The 20,674-nt window shown below is 41.9% G+C and overlaps 2 protein-coding genes across 2 annotated transcripts in view; one reads left to right on the top strand and one right to left on the bottom strand.

Moving 5' to 3' along the window:
- Window positions 1–4,187: 4,187 nt before the first annotated feature.
- On the top strand, window positions 4,188–12,958 carry LOC132572704 (guanine nucleotide-binding protein G(t) subunit alpha-1). The gene is made up of 6 exons (XM_060240059.1): window positions 4,188–4,297; window positions 4,662–4,819; window positions 5,407–5,535; window positions 10,733–10,862; window positions 11,342–11,495; window positions 12,731–12,958. The coding sequence occupies exons 2-6, from the start codon at window positions 4,713–4,715 to the stop codon at window positions 12,919–12,921; spliced, it is 711 nt and encodes a 236-aa protein (XP_060096042.1). The 5' UTR covers window positions 4,188–4,297; window positions 4,662–4,712; the 3' UTR covers window positions 12,922–12,958.
- Window positions 12,959–13,977: 1,019 nt separating this feature from the next.
- LOC132572703 (guanine nucleotide-binding protein G(i) subunit alpha-2) overlaps window positions 13,978–20,674 on the bottom strand; it is a 201,893-nt gene continuing 195,196 nt past the window's right edge. The window contains exons 8-9 of the mRNA XM_060240058.1: window positions 17,662–17,887; window positions 13,978–15,177 (exon numbers count right to left, since the gene is read on the bottom strand). Of these exons, the coding sequence (XP_060096041.1) occupies window positions 17,697–17,887 (191 nt within the window). The 3' untranslated portion in view covers window positions 13,978–15,177; window positions 17,662–17,696. The remainder of the gene's footprint in view (window positions 15,178–17,661; window positions 17,888–20,674) is intronic.

Here is a 20,674-nt window from a genome sequence, read left to right as displayed (position 1 = left end):
ATTGTGCTGCTATGTTAACTCCTGTTTTTGGAAGATTCTGATAATACCTACTGTGTGAGAGAGAGAGATGCAAAAATAGGCTTAGAAGGGTGTTACTCTGCCTAGGATGAGACCATTAACCTTGCAAGTGTATAACCATTAGCTAAGGGCCTCAGGAACACAAGAGTAGTGAGCATGAAATTAAGCGAGAATAAGATGTTCCTGGTTCAGTCATCCATACCTTTCTATAGCCCCCAGTACTGTCACCCCACCTCCGTGTTCCAGCAGACTGAACGTGGTTAGAGTATCAAATCTAGGACCTGGGAGATTCAGGTTCAAACCTCCACTTGCCATGGAAACTTGCTGGGTGGACTTTGGGCAGCCTAACCTTCCTCATAGGGCTGTTGTGAGTTTAAACTGGAGAAGATGAGAACAATATAAGCTGATTTGGGTCATCATCGAGGAGAAAGGCAGGTATAAACAGTAAAACAAACAAGGGCTTTCTCCCCAGCAGCACTGGGAAGCCCACAGGGGCATTACTGCAATAGTTCTAGCTCCCCTCTACCGCATCACTGTAGATGGTTGGTTGGCACGACTGGCCAAAACTCTGTGCGCCCTTTGCACAACAATGGAAAAAAAGATAGTAGTAGTCTTCAATCTGTCATCCTCACCTGTGATGTCTTCACATCTAAGAATGTCCACACTGTCATTTCTCTGTGAAGTATGCCCCTAAACTATCTATGATCCAGATCTCACCCACAAAAGTGAGTAGTCTTAATCCATTTTATACCAAAGCTTTGGTGTCAGAGTAATATTCCAAAACTCACTTGCTGCAAAAACAGACAAGACCCAGCTCTGCAACTGAAATGAGTGTCTGGACCCTGACTGAGGAAAACTAGGACTGCAAACAACCCATTCTTTAATTTAGCTCTTATACCTGATCTAAAATGAGAAACTATTATCAATTTATAATAATATAATATAAATATAATAATTTAGTTCTGTTTGTTATTCTGGTACCTAGCTGTCTGTCTTAGAATTCAGAAAGCCAGCAAGGAGAGAGTGACTCAGCAGTTATGTACATGGCAAGGATCTTTTCTAGAGAGATCTAGAAATCAGAAGGAAAAATTAATTTTCAGAGTCTATTTTAATATTTTCTCACATCAGAAAAGAATGAAATTTCAGGGTCCACAAAAGTCACTGTCATTGATTTTGAATCCTGATTAGCAGAAAAGGAATATAAATACTTTAAGTAAATGCTTCAAACACTGGAACAAAGAGGCTTAAGTTTCTGGGCAAGAAGGTTTAGCTCTTCAATTAAAAATAAGCCTTACCTTCTTTCTTTACTTATAATTAGGCAGCCTTGTGTAAATAACTGAGGATCCTGCCCCCCGCCCTGTTTTTTATTATTATATATAAGTATTTAAGAAGTGTCAAGTTTAGAAACACTGCCATCTAGGGTGGAGGATAAAAACACATTTCTGGAGAGCTTCACTGAAGTGTTGCCTGGCAACTATGGAAAAAGAGTCTTGACTGGTTCTCTTGGGAAAAGATGGAGGGGGAAGAGATTGTATCACGGCTCTGTGTATCACGGTCTTATTTTCAGCTCCCCATTATTATCTCCTTTCCTGTCTTTAAATAAATAACTAAATAAGAGCTGTTTTTAACATTCATTTCAGATTTGAATGGGACGCAACTGCTTTTTGAGTGCAAGTAAAACCCTTGCTGCTGACAGGGGTATAAACAGGGCTCGTTATTTGCCCCCCAGTACCTACTTTCTTGGGTTGCAAAAGGCCTCCCTGTGTCCACTATGCAAGCAAACATTTTAACAGTATACAAAACACAGGTGCTGTCTCCTCTTCTTTACCACTAAGACAATACTTTTAGTCAGCAGTGTCATTCATCCCGATTGAATGGAGAAAAAACTACAGGCAAATGTGTTTCCCTTGGAAACGCAACTGAACTAAATTAACCTTTAAAAAGTAGTTGTAAGAATGTAACAGCAGCTGTGCTGGATTGGACCAATGGTCCCTCTAGTCCAGCATCCTGTTTCCCACAGTGTCTCACCAGATGTTCCAGGAAAACCTACAAGCAGGGCTCAAGCGCTGAAGCCCCCTGTTGCTTCGCCCTGGAACTGGTATTCAGAAATGCAGTGCCTCAAACGCAAGAGTTGCAATAAAGAATTTAGTGCAACAGATTTGAGATTTTAAATAGAAAATGAGCTAATTTTAAAAAAGTGTGTCGATCTCTATTCTAGAGGGAAGTTTGCTCTTAGCTACCATAAGCCATGGGAATGGGTCAGGAAAGAAGTTACTTTGTGTGTTTTAAGAATAGTCAAAGGAAGAACATGAAGGGGTTCAAGGCATGTTTTAATGTGTAAACTGTAATAAGTTTGAAAACTTTATTTTCTTTATGTTACTTATCTCCGGTCATGTAACCTGAAAAGAAAAAGCTGAGCAGAGCTTTGAGCTCAAAGAACATCTTTCCCAAACTCATCTTCCTTATCCAGACAATTCTCAACACCTGAGTGAAGCAATGAACATTTCATAACAAGTCATGTCGAGATCTAAAGCTTTAGATGAAGCTGATCAAGGTAGAAAAGCTACAAGGTCATGCATGAAACCATTACATTGAAGTGTATTTAGATAGTGATTGCCCTTAAAATGCAGTACTAATAGAAGGGATAATATGAAGGATAGAAGTAGCATTATACCAATAGCTCATCAAGTAGCCATGTGGCACTATAAAGAATAACAAAAAAAATTATTCCAGTATAAAGTTTTGCAGATTAGAACCCAGTTTTTCAGAAATGTTGGACAACACTTAGCATGAATCCTCACTGGCAGAATGTAAGAGAATGAGCAGAAAACAGTAGAGTCAAGGACACGTAAAATACAAGCAGTATGAGATGAAATATAATTAGTATTAGTAGATGTTCTAATACTTCAGATCTAATCAAGAAAAAACATTAGATAATTCACTAATTACGGTCTTAGCAAGACATTGGATCACATAAGCTAGTTTTGGGTCTCAGGTATTCTCCAAGTTGATCTCTTTAACCAGGAGATTGCTGTGACTGAAGCTGGAACCCTCAACATGCAATACATGTACCGTTCCATCAGTACCATAAAACATTCCTGTTGGAGGCAAAGGGAAGGATATCAGAGAATTTAGGCATTATCAGGAACTCACATACTTACACGTTTTAATGTAGATTTGGTAAGTTACTGAAGGGGTGATTTCCCAATGTGTGCATATTGTGCCATTGATGGATTTAGCTTTCTGAGACTGATACAGAATAATCTTTTCCTTTTCCATTGTTTTTTGTTCTAACAGGGGCTGGAGAATCAGGCAAAAGCACCATTGTCAAGCAAATGAAGTAAGTTTTTGCATAGGCAACAATTCCTAGCCATTCCTGTAGCAGCTTTCAAAGAGTGCCAATGGCAGTAGGATTTTTTTCACTGAGCAACTGCTTTGCTCTATGGCACTCCTGTATGGGAGACTGGTAATGCAGAAGTTGGGTACTTTCTGAACAGTCTTGGCTGTTGCTACAGTCATTGTAGGGCTCTCATGGATGCCTGACACATGTCCTAAGGATAAACCTAAGACATTTTAAACATGCACTTTTTAAAAAAAAGCCAAACAAAATTGGAAAACAAATCATATGACTTGCCTGATTCCATGGCCCCCCAAATTATATTTCCCCTTGTAATCCCCCTTTTGGTTGCTGACAGGATCTAGATATAACCCTCTGGACAGCTTCATGTGGTTCTGGACTCATTTCCTCCTCTTAACTTCCACAGAATTATCCATCAGGATGGTTACTCCTTAGAGGAGTGCTTGAAGTTTATCTCCATAATCTACAACAATACTTTGCAGTCCATACTGACCATTGTGAGGGCCATGGACACACTCAACATCCAGTATGGAAACCCAGCTAGAAAGGTAGGGAAAAAAGGAGTAGATATTGTTATTACTTTTGCACTTTAAAAAGGTGCTGCGCAATATAAAAACTGAAAATTTAAAAAGTAGAATAAAAAGTGCACAACCAACCCTTAGGGTTATAGTCCAAACAAAGAGAAACATGAACACATGAAGTTGCTGTAGTCTGAGTTAAATCACTAATCTTATTAAGGTCAGCATGACCTACTTTGACTGGCAGCTCTCCAGTTAAAAGTCTTTCACATTACCTACTAGCTGGCCCTTTTTGGTGGAGATGCTGGGTATTAAACATAGGGACCTTCTGCATGTAAAGCAGATTCTCAACCACTGAGCCATGGCCTCATCACAAATTATAAGGGAAAGGAATGAGGGATAGGTAAGTAATTTACATAATTATATACTGTCTTTCAATTGAAAGTATTCCAAATGAAGACAATGGAAGAAGAAAAACACTAAATTAAAGCATATGGAAGTAAATGCCTTGAGATTCTTCTTTAAAAGTGAACAGAACTGGATTGCACAAATAGGTTCAACTATCTATAGGTAATGAATTCCAAATATAAGGCAGCACCAAAGAAAATCAACCAAGGTGCGAGATGACAAATGTAACCTTTGGTTTGAGAATAATAAAGCAGAAAACACAGGGCTATAGAAGGAATCGGAAGTAGAGTATGATGAGAAATCTTTCTGTAGTCAACCTCAGATGGTGAAGTGAAACCTAACTCCTGTTTCAATTGTAGGGCGATTCCTGCAAACTGCTGCACCTAGCTGACACCAGTGAAGAGGGCACCATGCCTCCAGAGATGTCTGACATCATCTGCCGCCTCTGGAAGGACACGGGCATCCAGGCCTGTTTTGTGAGGGCCTCAGAATATCAGCTGAATGATTCAGCCAGCTAGTAGGAACCTTTGCTTATGCTCTTTGACAGAGAGAGGGGGTCTCCAAAAGAATTTAAGGGTGTGCAAGATGTTCCCTAGAATTGGGTAATTGGATGAATACATCTGTCCCCACTTTCCACAGTTGCTGATGCACATTTAGGAAATGTTTTCAAATCTATATCCTTCTATCTGCAGTTTTGGTAGACAGGGAACATCTCTGCCCCCACAAGCTGATGCAATGGCATATAAAGCCAAAGGAGAATGGCCTTGTAATTAGATACTGTTTTGAAGTTTGTACTCAGGGGGGCTGTAAGGTGAAGGGTGATTCTAGGAAGGAACAGGTTGAAATCAGGTACCTACAACTTTGCTGAATGGGTTCTATGGGAAGAAAGACAGAGGAAGGCTCACTTTCCCAGGGTGGTGTTGGCTGGACACATGTAGCATTTCTCTACCTTTTCATTCTTGAAGAGCATTGTAGAGACACTCTTCTGGCATATACAGTCTGCCACTTACTTTATCCAACATATTAGGGAATGGGACGTTTGATTGTTCTCTTTGAAGGCTTTAGGTAATTCACATTGTAGGCTCTACATCTTTCTATCTTCAGTTACCTGAGTGACCTGCCACGGCTGGTGACACCTGGATACATCCCTACAGAGCAGGATGTTCTACGCTCCAGGGTCAAGACTACAGGCATCACTGAAACTAAGTTTTCCTTCAAGGATCTCAATTTCAGGTATCACAGAGTAGCTGGGCAATCTGCCACACATTCATAAAGAAGTAGGATCATACATGCCATGACAGGAAGCAAAAAGATGGGGAGGGAGGAATACATACACTAAAACTAAAGAAAAAATGATAGTGACTAGATCACAAAATGCTTCCTGGTTTTCTTTTTAAATATTAATTTAGCTTCATTAGGAAGCCATTGGAAATTTTAAACTGGCAAAGAATTATTCACTTGTCTTCTATACACTTTTTTGGGTGAAAACATGTCCATGAAGGAAGGTGAGGGAAAGGAAGCTGGTAGAAGCCTGGTGAGGGTAGGGGAAGAGGCAGTGTGGAAGATGATGGAGATAGCTGCACTGTACAGGAAAAACAGTGGAATAAAAAGGAATGGTAATGTTTGTATGCTGGTGAATTGGAGGGAGAGCACTGTGGCCCATAATCAAAGAGGAGGACGATGTTTGATAGCTCCTGATCTGAAAAATGAGACAGGCATTGTTGTCATAGTTCTGCTTTGTGATAGGGAGCAGGTCCTATTTTGAGCAGGAACACAGTTCCAGCTGGCTTGGCATCAGGGGTGTAGCCTAATATGCAAATGAGTTCCTGCTGGGCTTTTTCTACAAAAAAGCTCTGGATAGGAGAAACCATACTTCTGAAACTTTGACCTGCTCTGCTGATGATACTAGGAACTGGCAAACCTAGTTCCACTTAGAAGAGATGTTATAGTTTAGATGCCACTTTGTAAGATGCAGTGGACAGTAACTGACAAATAGGAATCATATGTAACACTAAATGTACAGCTAATGCCCAAATGACAACTGCATGTCTAGTTTCCCCCTCCAGTACATCTAGGAGACCTTCCCTTGTGTTGGGATATCATGACATTCTTAGCTCACCCATTGCTGCCTGGCAGTGATGTACAGCAGGGACAGAGTAATGTGCTTCATTATGCCATCACAACCCAGGGTATGTTGTATGTCGTTCCCTTACATAAGGGAACACATGAAATAGATGTAAGTTGCTCAGACATCCACTGTGAAACATCCCACTGTGTCTCATGTACTGTTTATTTAAATCCCGCTTTTCTCCTGATCTGTATTTCAGACAACTGTTTCCTGCCTCTTCTATGTACATGTTTATGCCTCAGCCCACAATACACCATCTGAAATGAGAAACTAGGCAGAGCCCCACAGGAAGCATGACTAATGGACAGAGCTTGACAAAGAACTATTGGGCTGGTACAGGATCAAAGGCAAGCAAAGATGGAATAAGTAAATGTTGGCTTGCTTTGACATTTCTTAGATGCATCTATCAAGTAGCTTGTTTAATTGTTGCTGAATCAGCAGTTTGATATAATTTCTACTTGTGAGGATTTAGCACCCTCTAAGGACACAAAGTGGAAATGCAAGGACTACCACTGAAATTTGTTTTAAAATAAGAGCAGGCCAATCTGTGAAGGATTGGTCTGCTCTTATTTTAAAACAAATTTCAGTAGTAGTCCAGCCAGAGCAACAATTCAGCACAACTAGAAGCTTGCAGACAAAGAAATGGCTAGCTAGCTCAAACAGGTATTAAATCCCAATATTATACACTCTCCCTCCTGTCTTTTGGAATCTTTGCACCAGTCATTCTTTGTTCACCTCCATGTTACCACCACTTGCAATATTGTTACTTAGCCCATAACCTAGAGCTTCAGTCATTCCAGTTCTCTGCCATGTGCAGCCTTCAATACTAAAAGTTTTTCCCCCAGAGACCCCCTTTCTCATTAGCTCATATTGCCTCCATTCTTTTTCTTCTGCTCTTTTCCCTCATACTTACTTTACCTACCTTTCCCTCAAGATCCTCTCAGTTCATTGCCTACTTTGTATCCTCCCTTCTAGGACATTGGTTTTCCCATTCCTTATCTTCTTTGGCTCTTCAGGATCTAATAGCTTGCATAGCCTTTCCAGCACCTGGGAGAAATAAATGTGTGTGGAGATCCAAGCCATAGGGGTGATTATGCATCATGGTGTTCTAAGGGTTGTGAGATTAGTTGAGCAAAAATGAGATGTGAGCTTCTAATCCATAGGAATGACAATTCTAGAATTAACAGCTGGAACTCTCCTGCCTTGCTACCATCTGAGCAGAATGCACCTTATGAATAACTACTGGCCTCTGTTACATTATGCCCAATACTTGTCCTTAGACTTATGGACCTCCAAAGGAAAACCATGAGTTGGGTCTGCTCACAACACCATCTTGATAAGTGCATCTGCACTGAAAAATCAGTCACTAGGATATACGGGATTTGCCATGGAGAGACTTCTTGGCATAAAATAAGCATCCAGCATGTGACAGAAAGGATTGGAAGACTTATCAAGCCCATGCATTACTATCCTTTCTTGCTGATCCATGTAGGAACGAATGATACTGCCCATCATAGCCCTGAACGTATTATTAAAGACTATATGGCTCTGGGTCAGCAGGTGAAGGAGCTGGGCGTACAGGCTGTTCTCGTCAGTGCTTCCTGTTGAAAGCCGTGGCTTCAGACGACAAAGAAGAATACTTCAAGACCAAGGACATGGTAGGCCCATTGCAAGGGCAAGAAAGTGAAATTGTAACAGTAATGAAGAGGGGGCGGAACGTTTCCTCAGTCTTCTCTTCTGAGGGGAACGGTGCTCAACATGGCAAAAACAGAACATATAAGGAAGGTATGAAGTTCCAACCTAGGATCAGCATAGGGGTAGTACATAAACACCTAGTTTCTTTCAATGAAACTAAGTCCTCAGGGCCAGATGAATTGCATCCAAGGGTTCTAAAAGAGCGTGCGGATGTAATTTCTGAGCCTCTGGCTATTATTTTTGAAAATTCTTGGAGAACAGGAGAGGTGCCAGAAGATTGGAGGCGGGCGAATGTTGTCCCCATCTTCAAGAAGGGGAAAAAAGAGGATCCGGATAACTACCGACCCATCAGCTTGATGTCTATACCTGGAAAAGTTTTAAACAAATCATCAAACAGTTGGTCATGGAACATTTAGAAAGAATGGATGTGATTACTAAGAGCCAGCATGGTTATCTCAAGAACAAGTCATGTCAGACTAACCTGATCTCTTTTTTTGAGAAAGTGACTACCTTGCTGGATCAGGGGAATGCTGTAGACATCATTTATCATGATTTCAGTAAGGCTTTTAATAAAGTTCCACATACTATCCTTGTTGACAAGTTGGTAAAATGTGGTTTGGATCCTGTTACCATTAGGTGGATCTGTAACTGGTTGATGGATCGCACTCAAAGAGTGCTTGTGAATGGTTCCTCATCCTCTTGGAGAGGAGTGACAAGTGGAGTACCTCAAGGATCAGTCCTGGGACCTGTTTTGTTCAACAGGTCCCAGGACTGTTGAACAAAATGATTTGGATGAAGGAATAGAAGGGATGCTTATTAAATTGGCAGATGATACTAAATTGGGAGGGGTTGCAAACACAGAAGAAGACAGAAACAGGATATAGGATGACCCTTACAGGCTGGAAAACTGGGCTAAAACCAATAAAATGAATTTTAACAGGGATAAATGTAAAGTTCTGCATTTAGGTAGGAAAAATCCAATGCATGGTTATAGAATGGAGACTTGTCTTAGCAGTAGTATGTGCGAAAAGGATCTAGGGGTCTTAGTGGATCATACGCTGAATATGAATCAACAGTGTGATGCGGTGGCTAAAAAGGCAAATGCAATTTTGGGCTGTATCAATGGAAGTATAGTGTCCAGATCACATGATGTGATGGTATCGCTTTACTCTGCTCTGGTAAGACCTCATCTGGAGTATTGTGTTCAGTTTTGGGCACCACATTTTAAGAAGGATATAGACAAGCTGGAACGGGTCCAGAGTAGGGCGACGAAGATGGTGAGGGGTCTGGAGACCAAGTCCTATGAGGAAAGGTTGAAGGAGCTGGGGATGTTTAGCCTGGAGAGGAGGTGGCTGAGAAGTGATATGATCACCATCTTCAAGTATTTGAAGGGCTGTCATTTAGAGGATGGTGTGGAATTGTTTTCTGTGGCCCCGGAAGGTAGGACCAGAACCAATGGGTTGAAATTAAATCAAAAGAGTTTCTGGCTCAACATTAGGAAGAACTTCCTGACCGTTAGAGCGATTCCTCAGTGGAACAGGCTTTCTCGGGAGGTAGTGGGTTCTCCTTCCTTGGAAGTTTTGAAACAGAGGCTAGATGGCCATCTGACAGCAATGAAGAGCCTGTGAATTTAGGGGGAAGTGTTTGTGAGTTTCCTGCATTGTGCAGAAGGTTGGACTAGATGACCCTGTAGGTCCCTTCCAACTCTATGATTCTATGAAGTCATAATCAAATTTCCTGAATCTCTGGCTGATAGCCTCTTCATGCTTGGTTTAATTGGCTCTTCATATTTGTACTATCTGCCAGGTATCTGATAGACATATCCAAAGCGTTAAGATTTTCATGTATGTTTGCAAAACTCTTTGTTAGTTAGTGGTTTTAACAGAACTTGTTTCATGTTGGTTTAATTTCTATTGGTTTTAATGGTAAGCACAATTTTAACCATGATGTTTTTGTTTCCCATCCAACTTGGCTGAAGTTTTAAGGGATTGTACCTCTCTGCCATATTTTAAGCAGATGGGAGATGGGCCCCCATTTTAATAGGCAATTTAAAAGAGACAAAAAACTACGTTGACAATTGAATGTTTCCTATATGCCAGTTTCATATCTTCTGGTCCCTCTTTACTCTCCATCTGAGTACATACACAAGAAATAAAGGATCTGGTTTAAATTGGTAACAAATTACTTCCTATTTACTTCAATGACTGATTCTTTTCTGTTTACTGCTTCTCAGTCTTTTGGCTAAGATCGTGTATGTTGATGACTGGTTGATCAAATCCCATTGGAGTACAAATGTCTCTCCACATTTCATTGTAATTAAATACTTAGCTTTCTAGAATCCTACAGCATCTTTTGTTTTACACAAGCCTTTTAAAACTTGCCTATAAAAGAAGAACCCTTTCTCCCACCTTTTTGAAATTTGGCATGAAAAATCTTTTGTGTGACAGGTAAATGCCCATGGAAGTCAGATAAATGATCTTCAGTCCAATATGATAATATTGATGTGAAGGAACAACATCTAAGGTCCTGAGTCACCAGGGACCTTGTCATTAGCGGGCATCACTGAGGAAGACTGCTCAGTGTGGCCCCTCTTTAACTTACTGGCAGGATGTTTGATGTGGGGGGCCAGCGCTCAGAAAGAAAGAAGTGGATTCAGTGTTTCAAGGGAGTCACCTGCATCATCTTCATCGCTGCCCTCAGCGCTTACGACGTGGTCCTTATGGAGGATAATAAAGTGGTAAGCACCACCCCAAGAAATCTGGCCCTTTAGAAATGGCTGGCAGAGTTTGTAAATAAAGTGTATAGCCCAAATCAGCTTTTGCATTGCAGCACAGCAAAGCAGTTGGAATCAGTTTCCTGTTTCAGGAGACCAAACGTAATGTTGCATGAGCATGATTCAGGCAGTGGATGAGTAGTAGTAGTATATTTTTATAAGATTTATACAGGTTTAGCCACCAAGTCAATAATCACAGATTATCAGCTCTCAGTAAACACAGGCCAGCTTCAGCAGCAGCAAACTTAACTAGGAATCAAAGCAACATTATCAGATATAAAACAGAACTCAATGCCTGTGACTTTCAAGAGTTGCGTATAGATGGGGACAGCTACCTTTTGGATGATACAGGAATTATATTTCTTATTAAATCTGGCCATGCTGGATTAGGGTACTACTGAATGATACTGAAAGGGCCCTTTTGGTCCTATTTCTCTTCTCAGAATCGCATGCATGAGAGTCTGCACCTGTTCAACAGCATCTGTAACCACCAATACTTTGCAGCCACTTCTATTGTTCTTTTCCTCAATAAGAAAGATGTTTTCCGGGAAAAGATCAAGAAGGCTCATCTCAGCATCTGCTTTCCGGATTATGACGGTGAGTTCCCCACATTCCACATTTACATGCAGGAAGAAATATCCTCTGGGCAATTGTGCAATGGACAAAAAATATGAGAAGGCTGTCAGAGAGAGCGGCAGTAGCATTTATTTGTCAGTCTGAACAAATGTTGCAGATACTTGAACACCCAGATAGCATCACAATAAGAGGTCTTTAACAACATCATTAAGGATCTCCCTTTTATCTGTGCAAGGTTCCACCCACTACCACCTCTCTAAGGGACAAGAGAATACTATGCTGCTAATAAAAGGGGAAATTGTCCAAAGAAAATTTTGGAACATACACCCATTTGTACAAACTACCTCTGTCACTGGGAATGCAGAACAGCTGTTTGAATACTCTCATTTGCTAATTCACTCCTTCACTGTCTTGCTGTCAGTGAGATGCTGAGACATTACTGAGCTGTTCAACAAAACCTACATTTGCTCGAAGGGATGAAGGTGATGCTACAATAATCAGGTGATTATCAGAAAGATCCTGACAGGAACAGGAAGAGTTGAGCCTACTGCTTTACAGTTAGAAGTGTGTTTTGCCCTGTCTAGTTCAGTGCATGGAGAAGACAGATGTTTATTATTTATTCCCTTGGTGGGTGAACAACTTGTCTTTTGGGCCTTTCCATCCTATCATGCCAATCAATGAAAGCTTTTGCAACGAGAAGGCTGCATTCACTACTTTTGTGAAAACACCCATGTATATTTTTATTTATTTTATTTATTCTATGACTTGTATCCCGCCCTTCCCATAAAAATGGCTCAGGGCGGCTGGAACAAGTGTGCGTGCACACGAAAGCTTACGCCTCAAATAAAACTTTGTTGGTCTTAAAAGTGCCACTGGACTCAAACTTTTGTTCTACCCATGTATAACAATCATGCCACTAGGGGTCCTCAGTGTTCTATGGAAAAATGCTAGCTTTCTGCCACGTAAACCAGAATTTAGCAGCTCCAGCTCTCTGTATTTTAAGGCTTCCAAACTGTTTTCATCCTCTTGCCAAACACACGCAGTTCAGATGGGGTGAAATTTGGGATGGTCAAAAACTAGGAATTAAATGGTGGACATAGGCAAGGCTCCTGGCTTTAAAAATATATATATATATGAAAAACTGCTGAGAGCGAATGAGCCCCAAAGCAGAAGGCTTTGTGTGGAAAGAGGTGTGGTGTCAAAACTTGGTCACTCAGAGATGCCGCTCCTTGATGCCAGCATCCACATCTATACAGGGCCCAATACATATGAGGATGCAGGTAACTACATCAAGGGCCAGTTCCTGGAGCTGAATGTGAGGCGGGATGTCAAGGAAATCTACTCACACATGACCTGTGCAACTGATACACAGAATGTCAAGTTTGTCTTTGATGCAGTCACTGACATCATCATCAAAGAGAACCTCAAGGATTGTGGCCTCTTCTGACAGCAGTCACTTGGGTTCCTAGGCTGGCCGACTAAGTCCAGGTGAGATGGGGACCATTGGGAACAAAAATGACAAAGACTTTCATTCCATCTTGCTTTATTACACTTGCTCAAGGGTAGCTTTTTATTATTAATTTGGGTAGGAATAGATATGACATCTATGGAAACAGAACTTGCTAGGGGATCACTTTAGGGGATTGAGATTGAAGTACTGCCCCACTACCAAAATGGCTGTCCTAAAAATTTTAGCTGTTGATCAAGACCTTAATCCTGACCACTTCATAAGATTTTTTCTCTCTCTCTCTCTCTCTCTCTCCAGGTACCCCTGATCCTTCTCATGAAAAGCAGCACGCACTGCCAGTTCAGTAGTGTGTGAAGGGAAGTGATCTCTTTCTCTGAAGCTGATATATTTATACACAGATACTGCTTGGAGCAATAAACCATACATGGGGAACTGAGTTTCTGCCTCATACCGACTGGGGCAGGCCTGAAATTATTGTCTGAATTTCACATAAGCAAAACAGTCACAGATTCAAGAAGCAACAAGCATCTTTTCCTATAAATCCTTTACCTGAAGCTTGAAGTAGGATACTGCAGGTTCATCCTGCTCAGCATGATGTTCTTCTCTGGGTATTATTTGAAAATATGGTGAAAAAGCAACTGAACTATGAGGAACTATAAAAACCCAATGTAAGGGGATGCTTACATAGTAACCCTTTCAGATAATGAAAAGCATCACTTCAGTAATACCACAGAGAGTCTACTTCTACCATAATCAGTTGAATTTGTAATTGGCTATTGTGGAATGGAATGCTGTGATAAGACAGATAGTGAGTCACACAAACTGCATGCAAAGCCCAAGATCCTTCCAGTGCAGATGGCAAAAGATCCATGGTACAGGATTTGGGATCATCCATGATGATGAAGCCAGCTCTTCTCCTGTGCTGCTGCTTTGTGTTCTAATAGCCTTCGTTCAGAGCTAAACAGGCTATGAAATCTGCTTTGTGTGCAAAGCCTGGTGGGGCAGTGCAAGAGAAGCAAGGCAGTGCAAACTCAGTTTTCTTTCTACCTTTTTATTATTTCAAACCATGTGAACAATTTTGGTAAAACATTGTGATAAAAGCTAGGCTGCGTCTGACGGTTACTAATGTTCCTGATGTCCACCGACAGCAGGGTCGCTTACATACAGCAGTGTTTCCTCAACTGACGCTACAGTTAGAGCTAAGAAAATACATTAAAATAGACCTGACAGTACAGCAACCTCAGGAGTACCCCCAGGCCCTGGGGTGGGGCACAAAGGAATGGAAAGAAGTTGACATCAACATTGCTTAGTCCTTAGTGGAATCTTAGCCCTTAGGAACCTAATTTTGTGGCCAGGAAGAAATGTTTAAAACCTGTGGACGCTGCCCCTTACAAAAAGCTTGGCCTGGACCACAGCGGGGGTGGGGGGGGGAGAGGACTGGAGAAAGAGGGAATCCATTTCATCCAAATCTAAACACAATGCACACTGAAGCAAACTAGGAAACAGATGTAAACATACAGACACCCTCAAGGCACAAAATTTACTAGAGAAGATGAGCTCATATTGGGCAACTCAACCATTTACTACTTGACATTTTAAATAAAAGTTTTTAAAAAGATTCTTTTTTAAAAAAAACTGCAGATCAACTTTTTCTGCATAAATTGGCTTTCAGAGGAATGTTTTTTGTTTTCTTGCTGGTCTATGTGCAGATTACAGAAGTATGAGCTGAGAGGCTTACTCCACAGCAAGAGCTCCTCCTGATGGAAGGTGAAAAAACACATGGTCAGTGATTGCTTTGGCAGAGCCGATAAGAGGGTTGCTTGGACTAGAAAAATCTCTCATGTCTCACAAAGGGGGGAGGGACAAGACAAGAAAGGAAAGAGCAGGAGAAACAAGTCCAAAGCCCCCTGATCTGTTTATCTTTTGTACTTCTGCCTTTTTAAAAATAAGAAAAAGTTAAAACAATACAGCTATGGCAGGCCACCTATCATTGGAGCTTGAATAAGGCTTTCTGGGCACAGGAAGAGGATACAAATGGCCTACAGGTGGTAGCTGGGACAGCACAGAGCAAAAAAGCAATGGAGCCTGTCCTTTGGACAGGAGGAATCTCCACAGTCTTGTCATTAGGAAAATTAAAAAGAATGAAACAAAACTTAGACGCAGAAGTCGTTAAATGGTGCAGTCCTCCCTTCATCAACACCAGCCTCTTCCTCATATGGCGCAGTTCAAGTAATCCTGTAAGAGGAAAACAAGGGAAAGGTAATATCAGCCATCTTTGGGATACATAGTCAATGAAGACTTGTATAGCAGGGGTCCCCAGCCTTTCTGGGACTATGGGCACATCTGGAATTCTGACACAGCATGATGGGTGCAGCAACAAAATGGCTGCCACAGGAAGCAGAGCCAGCCACAAAATGATTGTTAGTAGCACAGTGCAGATCCTCTGCTTTACTGGCAGCTGCTGCCAAACCAACATTTTTCAAAAAACATCAGCACAGCCAATCAAATCTCCAATAATCAACCAGAAACCTTGCTGGGCAAATGTCCTACGTGGCTCTTCCCACTTCCTAAAAATGCTTGGCAATTTTCCCTTTAAGCGCCACAGTGTTGTGAGCAGAAATTCTACCTCGTGAGCAAAAAAACCCCAACAACTAGTAACATTAAAGTTGTGAGACAGCCTACAATTAGTTTTTTAGAAGATTACTTCCATAACTTGTAAAAATCTCAGAATAAATTCTTTTAAATCATATTTAAACTATATTTTAATAATTTGAACATTATAAAAGAAAACAGAATCAAGTCAATTCTCACCCACCCCTTTCCGCTATATTGGTAGACCTGGCCTTCAGAGAATGGGTCTACCTGCCCCAGTCTACTATAATGGCTTAGACCTGGCCTCTGGAGAGTGGGTCTACTACCCCAGTCCACTATATTGGTTTAGACCTGGTCTTGGACCATCGCCCTGTACTGAGCTTCAGAAAACATAGCAGCACTTGGCGAGCGGAGGAACACTTGCAGTCTTCTTGGGGGGGGGGGGGAGTTGGTTGTTTTGTTTGGTTGGGGTTTTTTTGGTGAAATATGGCAACCAGCATTACATGTCAATTATAAACAGAGGAGGAAAAATCACTGTCACAACCCTGCCTAACCTAAACAAACAGGAAGCTGCTTCACTGTTATCAACCTGCCCAAATGACTTTATTCGAATATTTATAGCTCACTTTCCCCTGTGATTCAAGGCAGCTTACAAATCAAACTGAAAAGCATAATAGGGGTGCGCAATATATATAGATTCATTCTGCTCCATTGTAGCCTATGGGAACCACTGTAATCAAATTTGCAGTATAGCTGCTGGAGCCCCTCCTAAAAACCTCTCAAAGTTTCAAAAATATCAGACCAGGAGGAGGTGCCTCCATCCTCCATTGTTTCTAGTGGGCTGAAGAAGTATCTGTGGGCAGAGGCAGAAATCTGTGAGCAACCTGTTAAAAATTTGTGCACCAGCAGCCCCCCTAGCACAGCTTAAAGTGAATTATGAGGGAACAGGCACCATGCTGGAGACCCCATTCCACAGACTGCAGCCTCAGATGATTAACCTATGAGAAGTGAATGACACAACTTCAGGCTGAATTGAGTACACACACTTACACATCACATTTGCTCATTTCAGGGGTCATAATGGAACTTCCTGGCACATTTTTATCCCACCCTTCCTTCATCCAAGGAGCTCAGTGCAGTATATATGGTTCTTCCTTCCTGCATATTATCCTCATAAACAACCCTGAGAGGTAGGTTAGGCTGACAGCAACTGGCCCATGGTCAGCCAGACAGGAAGTGGACCCAAGCTGCTACCCATTTGGGGCCTTCAATTCAGCTTCTATTCAGTCCTTGAGCTTATCCTTACCACTAGTTGTTCATGCAGCCAAGGAAACATGGTTCAAACAGCTTCCATTTCATTCTTCCCCCCACCCAATTCTTTTTACAATGTATACTAATTCTTATAAGGGATCCAAAAGATGACTACCATTTGGGGCAATAGCTACAAATGGTGTTAAATCCCAGACACGACCTGGTCTTCATGTGCTTATAGCTGAGTTTCAAGGATATATTCCAGCCTGGTTCAGACACACTGATACCAACTGGCTGAACTGAGCTCATGAGAAATAACTTAATTTTCCCTCTCCCACCCACCCCCTCCAGAAACCAAGGCTCTTCAGTCTCAACGTTACCAAATTATTACGCTTCACACACATGAGATTGCCTTATACTGAATCAGACCACTGGTCCATCAAGATCAGTATTTTCTACTCAGACAGACAGGGACTCTTCAGAGTTTCAGGTAGAGGTCTTTCACATCACCTGCTGCCCAGTCCTTTCAACTGGAGATGCCACAGACTCAACTTGGGACCTTCTGCACGCAAAACAGAGGCCCTTCCACTGAGCCACAGCCCCTCCGCTCTTTGAGTTGGAAAAGGCCACCACCCCCACCACTCTTTCTAGCACTCAATCCCTTCAATATTTGCACTTTAGACAGCTGCTTCCACTCCTTTTGAAGTTCCTGATGAACACACAAGGGTATTAAGATATGCACAGATGTAGACAGTAATGCACCACACATGCTTCCTCAGGGTAGCAGTGAAAATGCATGAATTTTCTGCCAAATGATCAAGCAAGGTGTCATGAAGCATCTCCAAGCCCCTGCATTATCCCATCTCCAATCCTCACCTTCCTGTGTTCCTCAGTAGATGCCACCTGAAGAGCTAAAAGAGCCCACAGTCCTTCAGGTTGTTTTTGATGATGACATCAGTGACAGCATCGAAGACAAACTGCACGTTCTTGGTATCAGTGGCACAGGTGAAGTGAGTGTAGATCTCCTTGGAATCCTTCCTCTTGTTCAGATCCTCAAATTTGCTCTGGATATAGCCAGCGGCTTCATCATATTTGTTGGCTCCTGAGTGGAGAGGGAAAAGAGAGGAAAGCAACAATGAGCATGAAGACTGTGCCACTCCAGAACTGGGCACACTAATTGAGTTTTCTAATCCCATGGAGATTTCAGCCCTTATGTTACTAGTAAAATTACGCACTGATCATTTGGAAAGCCATTCCTTGTTGATGCCAGTGCTTGCAAGACCCTGACATCCTCATCAACACTTAACAGAATTTTTACCTGCTAACTGCCCACAGTTGGGAGTTGCTATGAAGACTGAGCAGGAGACTCTGGCCCTGTGAAAGCTCTGTTCTCAGTGCTTGGGACAGAGTAGCAACTGGCTGCATGTAGTACAGCAAACTGACCGCACCGAAGGGAAGACATTTTCCCTGGTTTCTCCTCATGAGACCTACAGCTGTACACAAGTTGCTGTAACACTCAAATGAACACTAGGGAGGCAGAACAAAATTGAATAATTGGTCCCAGCAGAGAAATTCCTCAGTGCAGATTCCCTAAGACGCTGTTGCGTTCACTGGCTGTTTTTACAAACCCATTTTAGATATTACCCATCTTACTACAGAGCTGGTGACTGAGTGATCATCTTTTCTTATGTATGCCTAACCTCCACAGAAAAGTAAAAAATGAAACAAAAAGCACCGGAAGCAGCATGCCTTAATGACTGACATTTTCTGATTCCTGGCTCCCTTACACAATTCCAGGCCTACTCTGACAATTCTGCTCCACCACCAAACAAGATATGCCAAAGATAGTTTGGCTGTGCAACTGTAAAGGAATGCCTGCTGATAATATGCATGCTAATGCTTCCTGGGGAAAAACAGACTGTGGTAAATGGTTGACATAAATCTGGATGTTTGCTGTCATCAGCTGCATTCAGCAGGCAGGAAAACCTCATGGCTTAGGCCTGGCCAGTGCTGCCTGCCTACACCTAAGGAATCTCCTCCTAGATCCTGTTGGCAGCATGTCTCTTCAACAGCAGACCAAACTTTACGTAATGATATACAGATACATGATGTGCCACATTAAAGCATTCTAATAAGTGAAAACCCATCAGATCAAGTGCCAGCTGATACAGATCGTTAAAGTAAAGTTGCTAAAGTAAAGCTGCCTTTCCTCCCTCCTGTATACATTTTCCTGTCCAGCAGTGGCCATGCAACCAGACACAGGCTCTTCACTTGCAGCTGAAGAGCTTATTAGCAAAAGGGGAAAAAAAACACTTCCTCTGCTGGGGAACCAGCACAAAAAACAAGTACAAAAGCTTCCTTCTCCACCTTAGAACTCGACCTTTGAGACCCAGCATCTACCACTGACTAGCTAGCTATGCAATGGTTGAGGAAACTGCAGATGATTGTCTACTACATTTCAATTTCTCTGTGTATATCCAGAGATAAAAACATAAGAACAGCCATGCTGGCCCATCAAGTAAAGCACTTTGTTCAAACAGTGGCTAACTAGTTGCCTCTAGGAAGATCACAAGCAGGGAGAATACAACAGCATCCTCCTGCCTGCACTCCCCAGCAGCTGATACAAAGAGGCACATGGCCTCTGACACTGGAGGGAGTACATATTCATCATGCCTAGAAGTCACTGATAGCTCCATCCTCCATGAATTTGTCCATTCCCTTTTGAAAGCCTTCCAGGTTGCCAGCCATGACCACATCCTGTGTCAGCAAGTTCCACAATTTAATTATGCACTGTGTGAAGAAGCACTTCCTTGTGTCTGTCCTGACTCTCCCACCCTATACCTCTATCATATTTCATCTTAACTTGCCTTTTTTCTACGCTAAACAACTATAAGCATTATAACTGATCCTTACAAGACAGTCATTTAACCACCACTACCCCAATCATTTTGGTCACTCTTTTTTGCACCTTTTCAAGCTCTACAATTCCCATTTTCAGGTGCAGTGACCAGAACTGTACACAACATTCCAAGTGTGATCTCAACGCTGATTTGTATAAGGGCAGTATGATAGCAGCAGTTTTATTCTCTATTCTCTATTCCTGTTCCTATTATGGCCAGGATGGAATCTGGCTTTTTTCTCAGCACCCTAAAAAATCTGGTATCATCTGCACACTTGGCCACCTCACTGGTTACCCAAGTCATAACTCCAAGTTATTTATGAACAGGCTGGAAAGCACCGGTCCCTATATAAATCCCTGAGGGATCCTGCTGCTCACATCCCTCCATAGTGAGAACTGACCATTAATTCTGTGTTTCCTGGGGTGGGGGGGGGTGTTAGCCAATTTCCAATTGATAAGAGGATTTACCCTCTTATCTCTGAAGTTTGCTCAGGAGTCTTTGATTGTGTTCTTTTTTGTTTGCCTCATTTGGGTAAGCCTTCCAGTTTCTAAAGGAAGCCTTTTTCACTCTAATAGCTTCCCTCACCCGGCTCGTTAGTAAGGCTGGTAATCTCCAGGACTTTGTATTACACTTCCCGAAATGCACTATATGTTCTAACTTAGCTTCTAGTATTGAAGTTTTGAATAACCCCCAATACCTGTTCGAAGACCTAGACCTTGAATAGTAGTGAACTGTTTTAATCTATCATAGAAGAAAAATCTGGTATCACAGAAGCATAACACACTACTGCCCTCCACTGAATAAAACTGGAGGTACTTCCCAGAACTAAACCTGCTCACAAAGAGGGCAGAGGCAGATTATCACTGCTGCTGTACCACTAGGGGAAAGGAATTGGTCATGCAACAACAGATTCAGCACTCTTTTATATTGGTTTTATTTCTAAGATACAGAAACCCCAGCACTAGGAGTATCAGGAGAGGGCACATAAC

Source organism: Heteronotia binoei, chromosome 5 (genome assembly GCF_032191835.1).
Source record: "Heteronotia binoei isolate CCM8104 ecotype False Entrance Well chromosome 5, APGP_CSIRO_Hbin_v1, whole genome shotgun sequence".
Lineage (NCBI taxonomy): Eukaryota > Metazoa > Chordata > Lepidosauria > Squamata > Gekkonidae > Heteronotia > Heteronotia binoei.
Note: the sequence above shows the minus strand (reverse complement) of the source record. Positions and strands in the feature narration are given on the sequence as shown.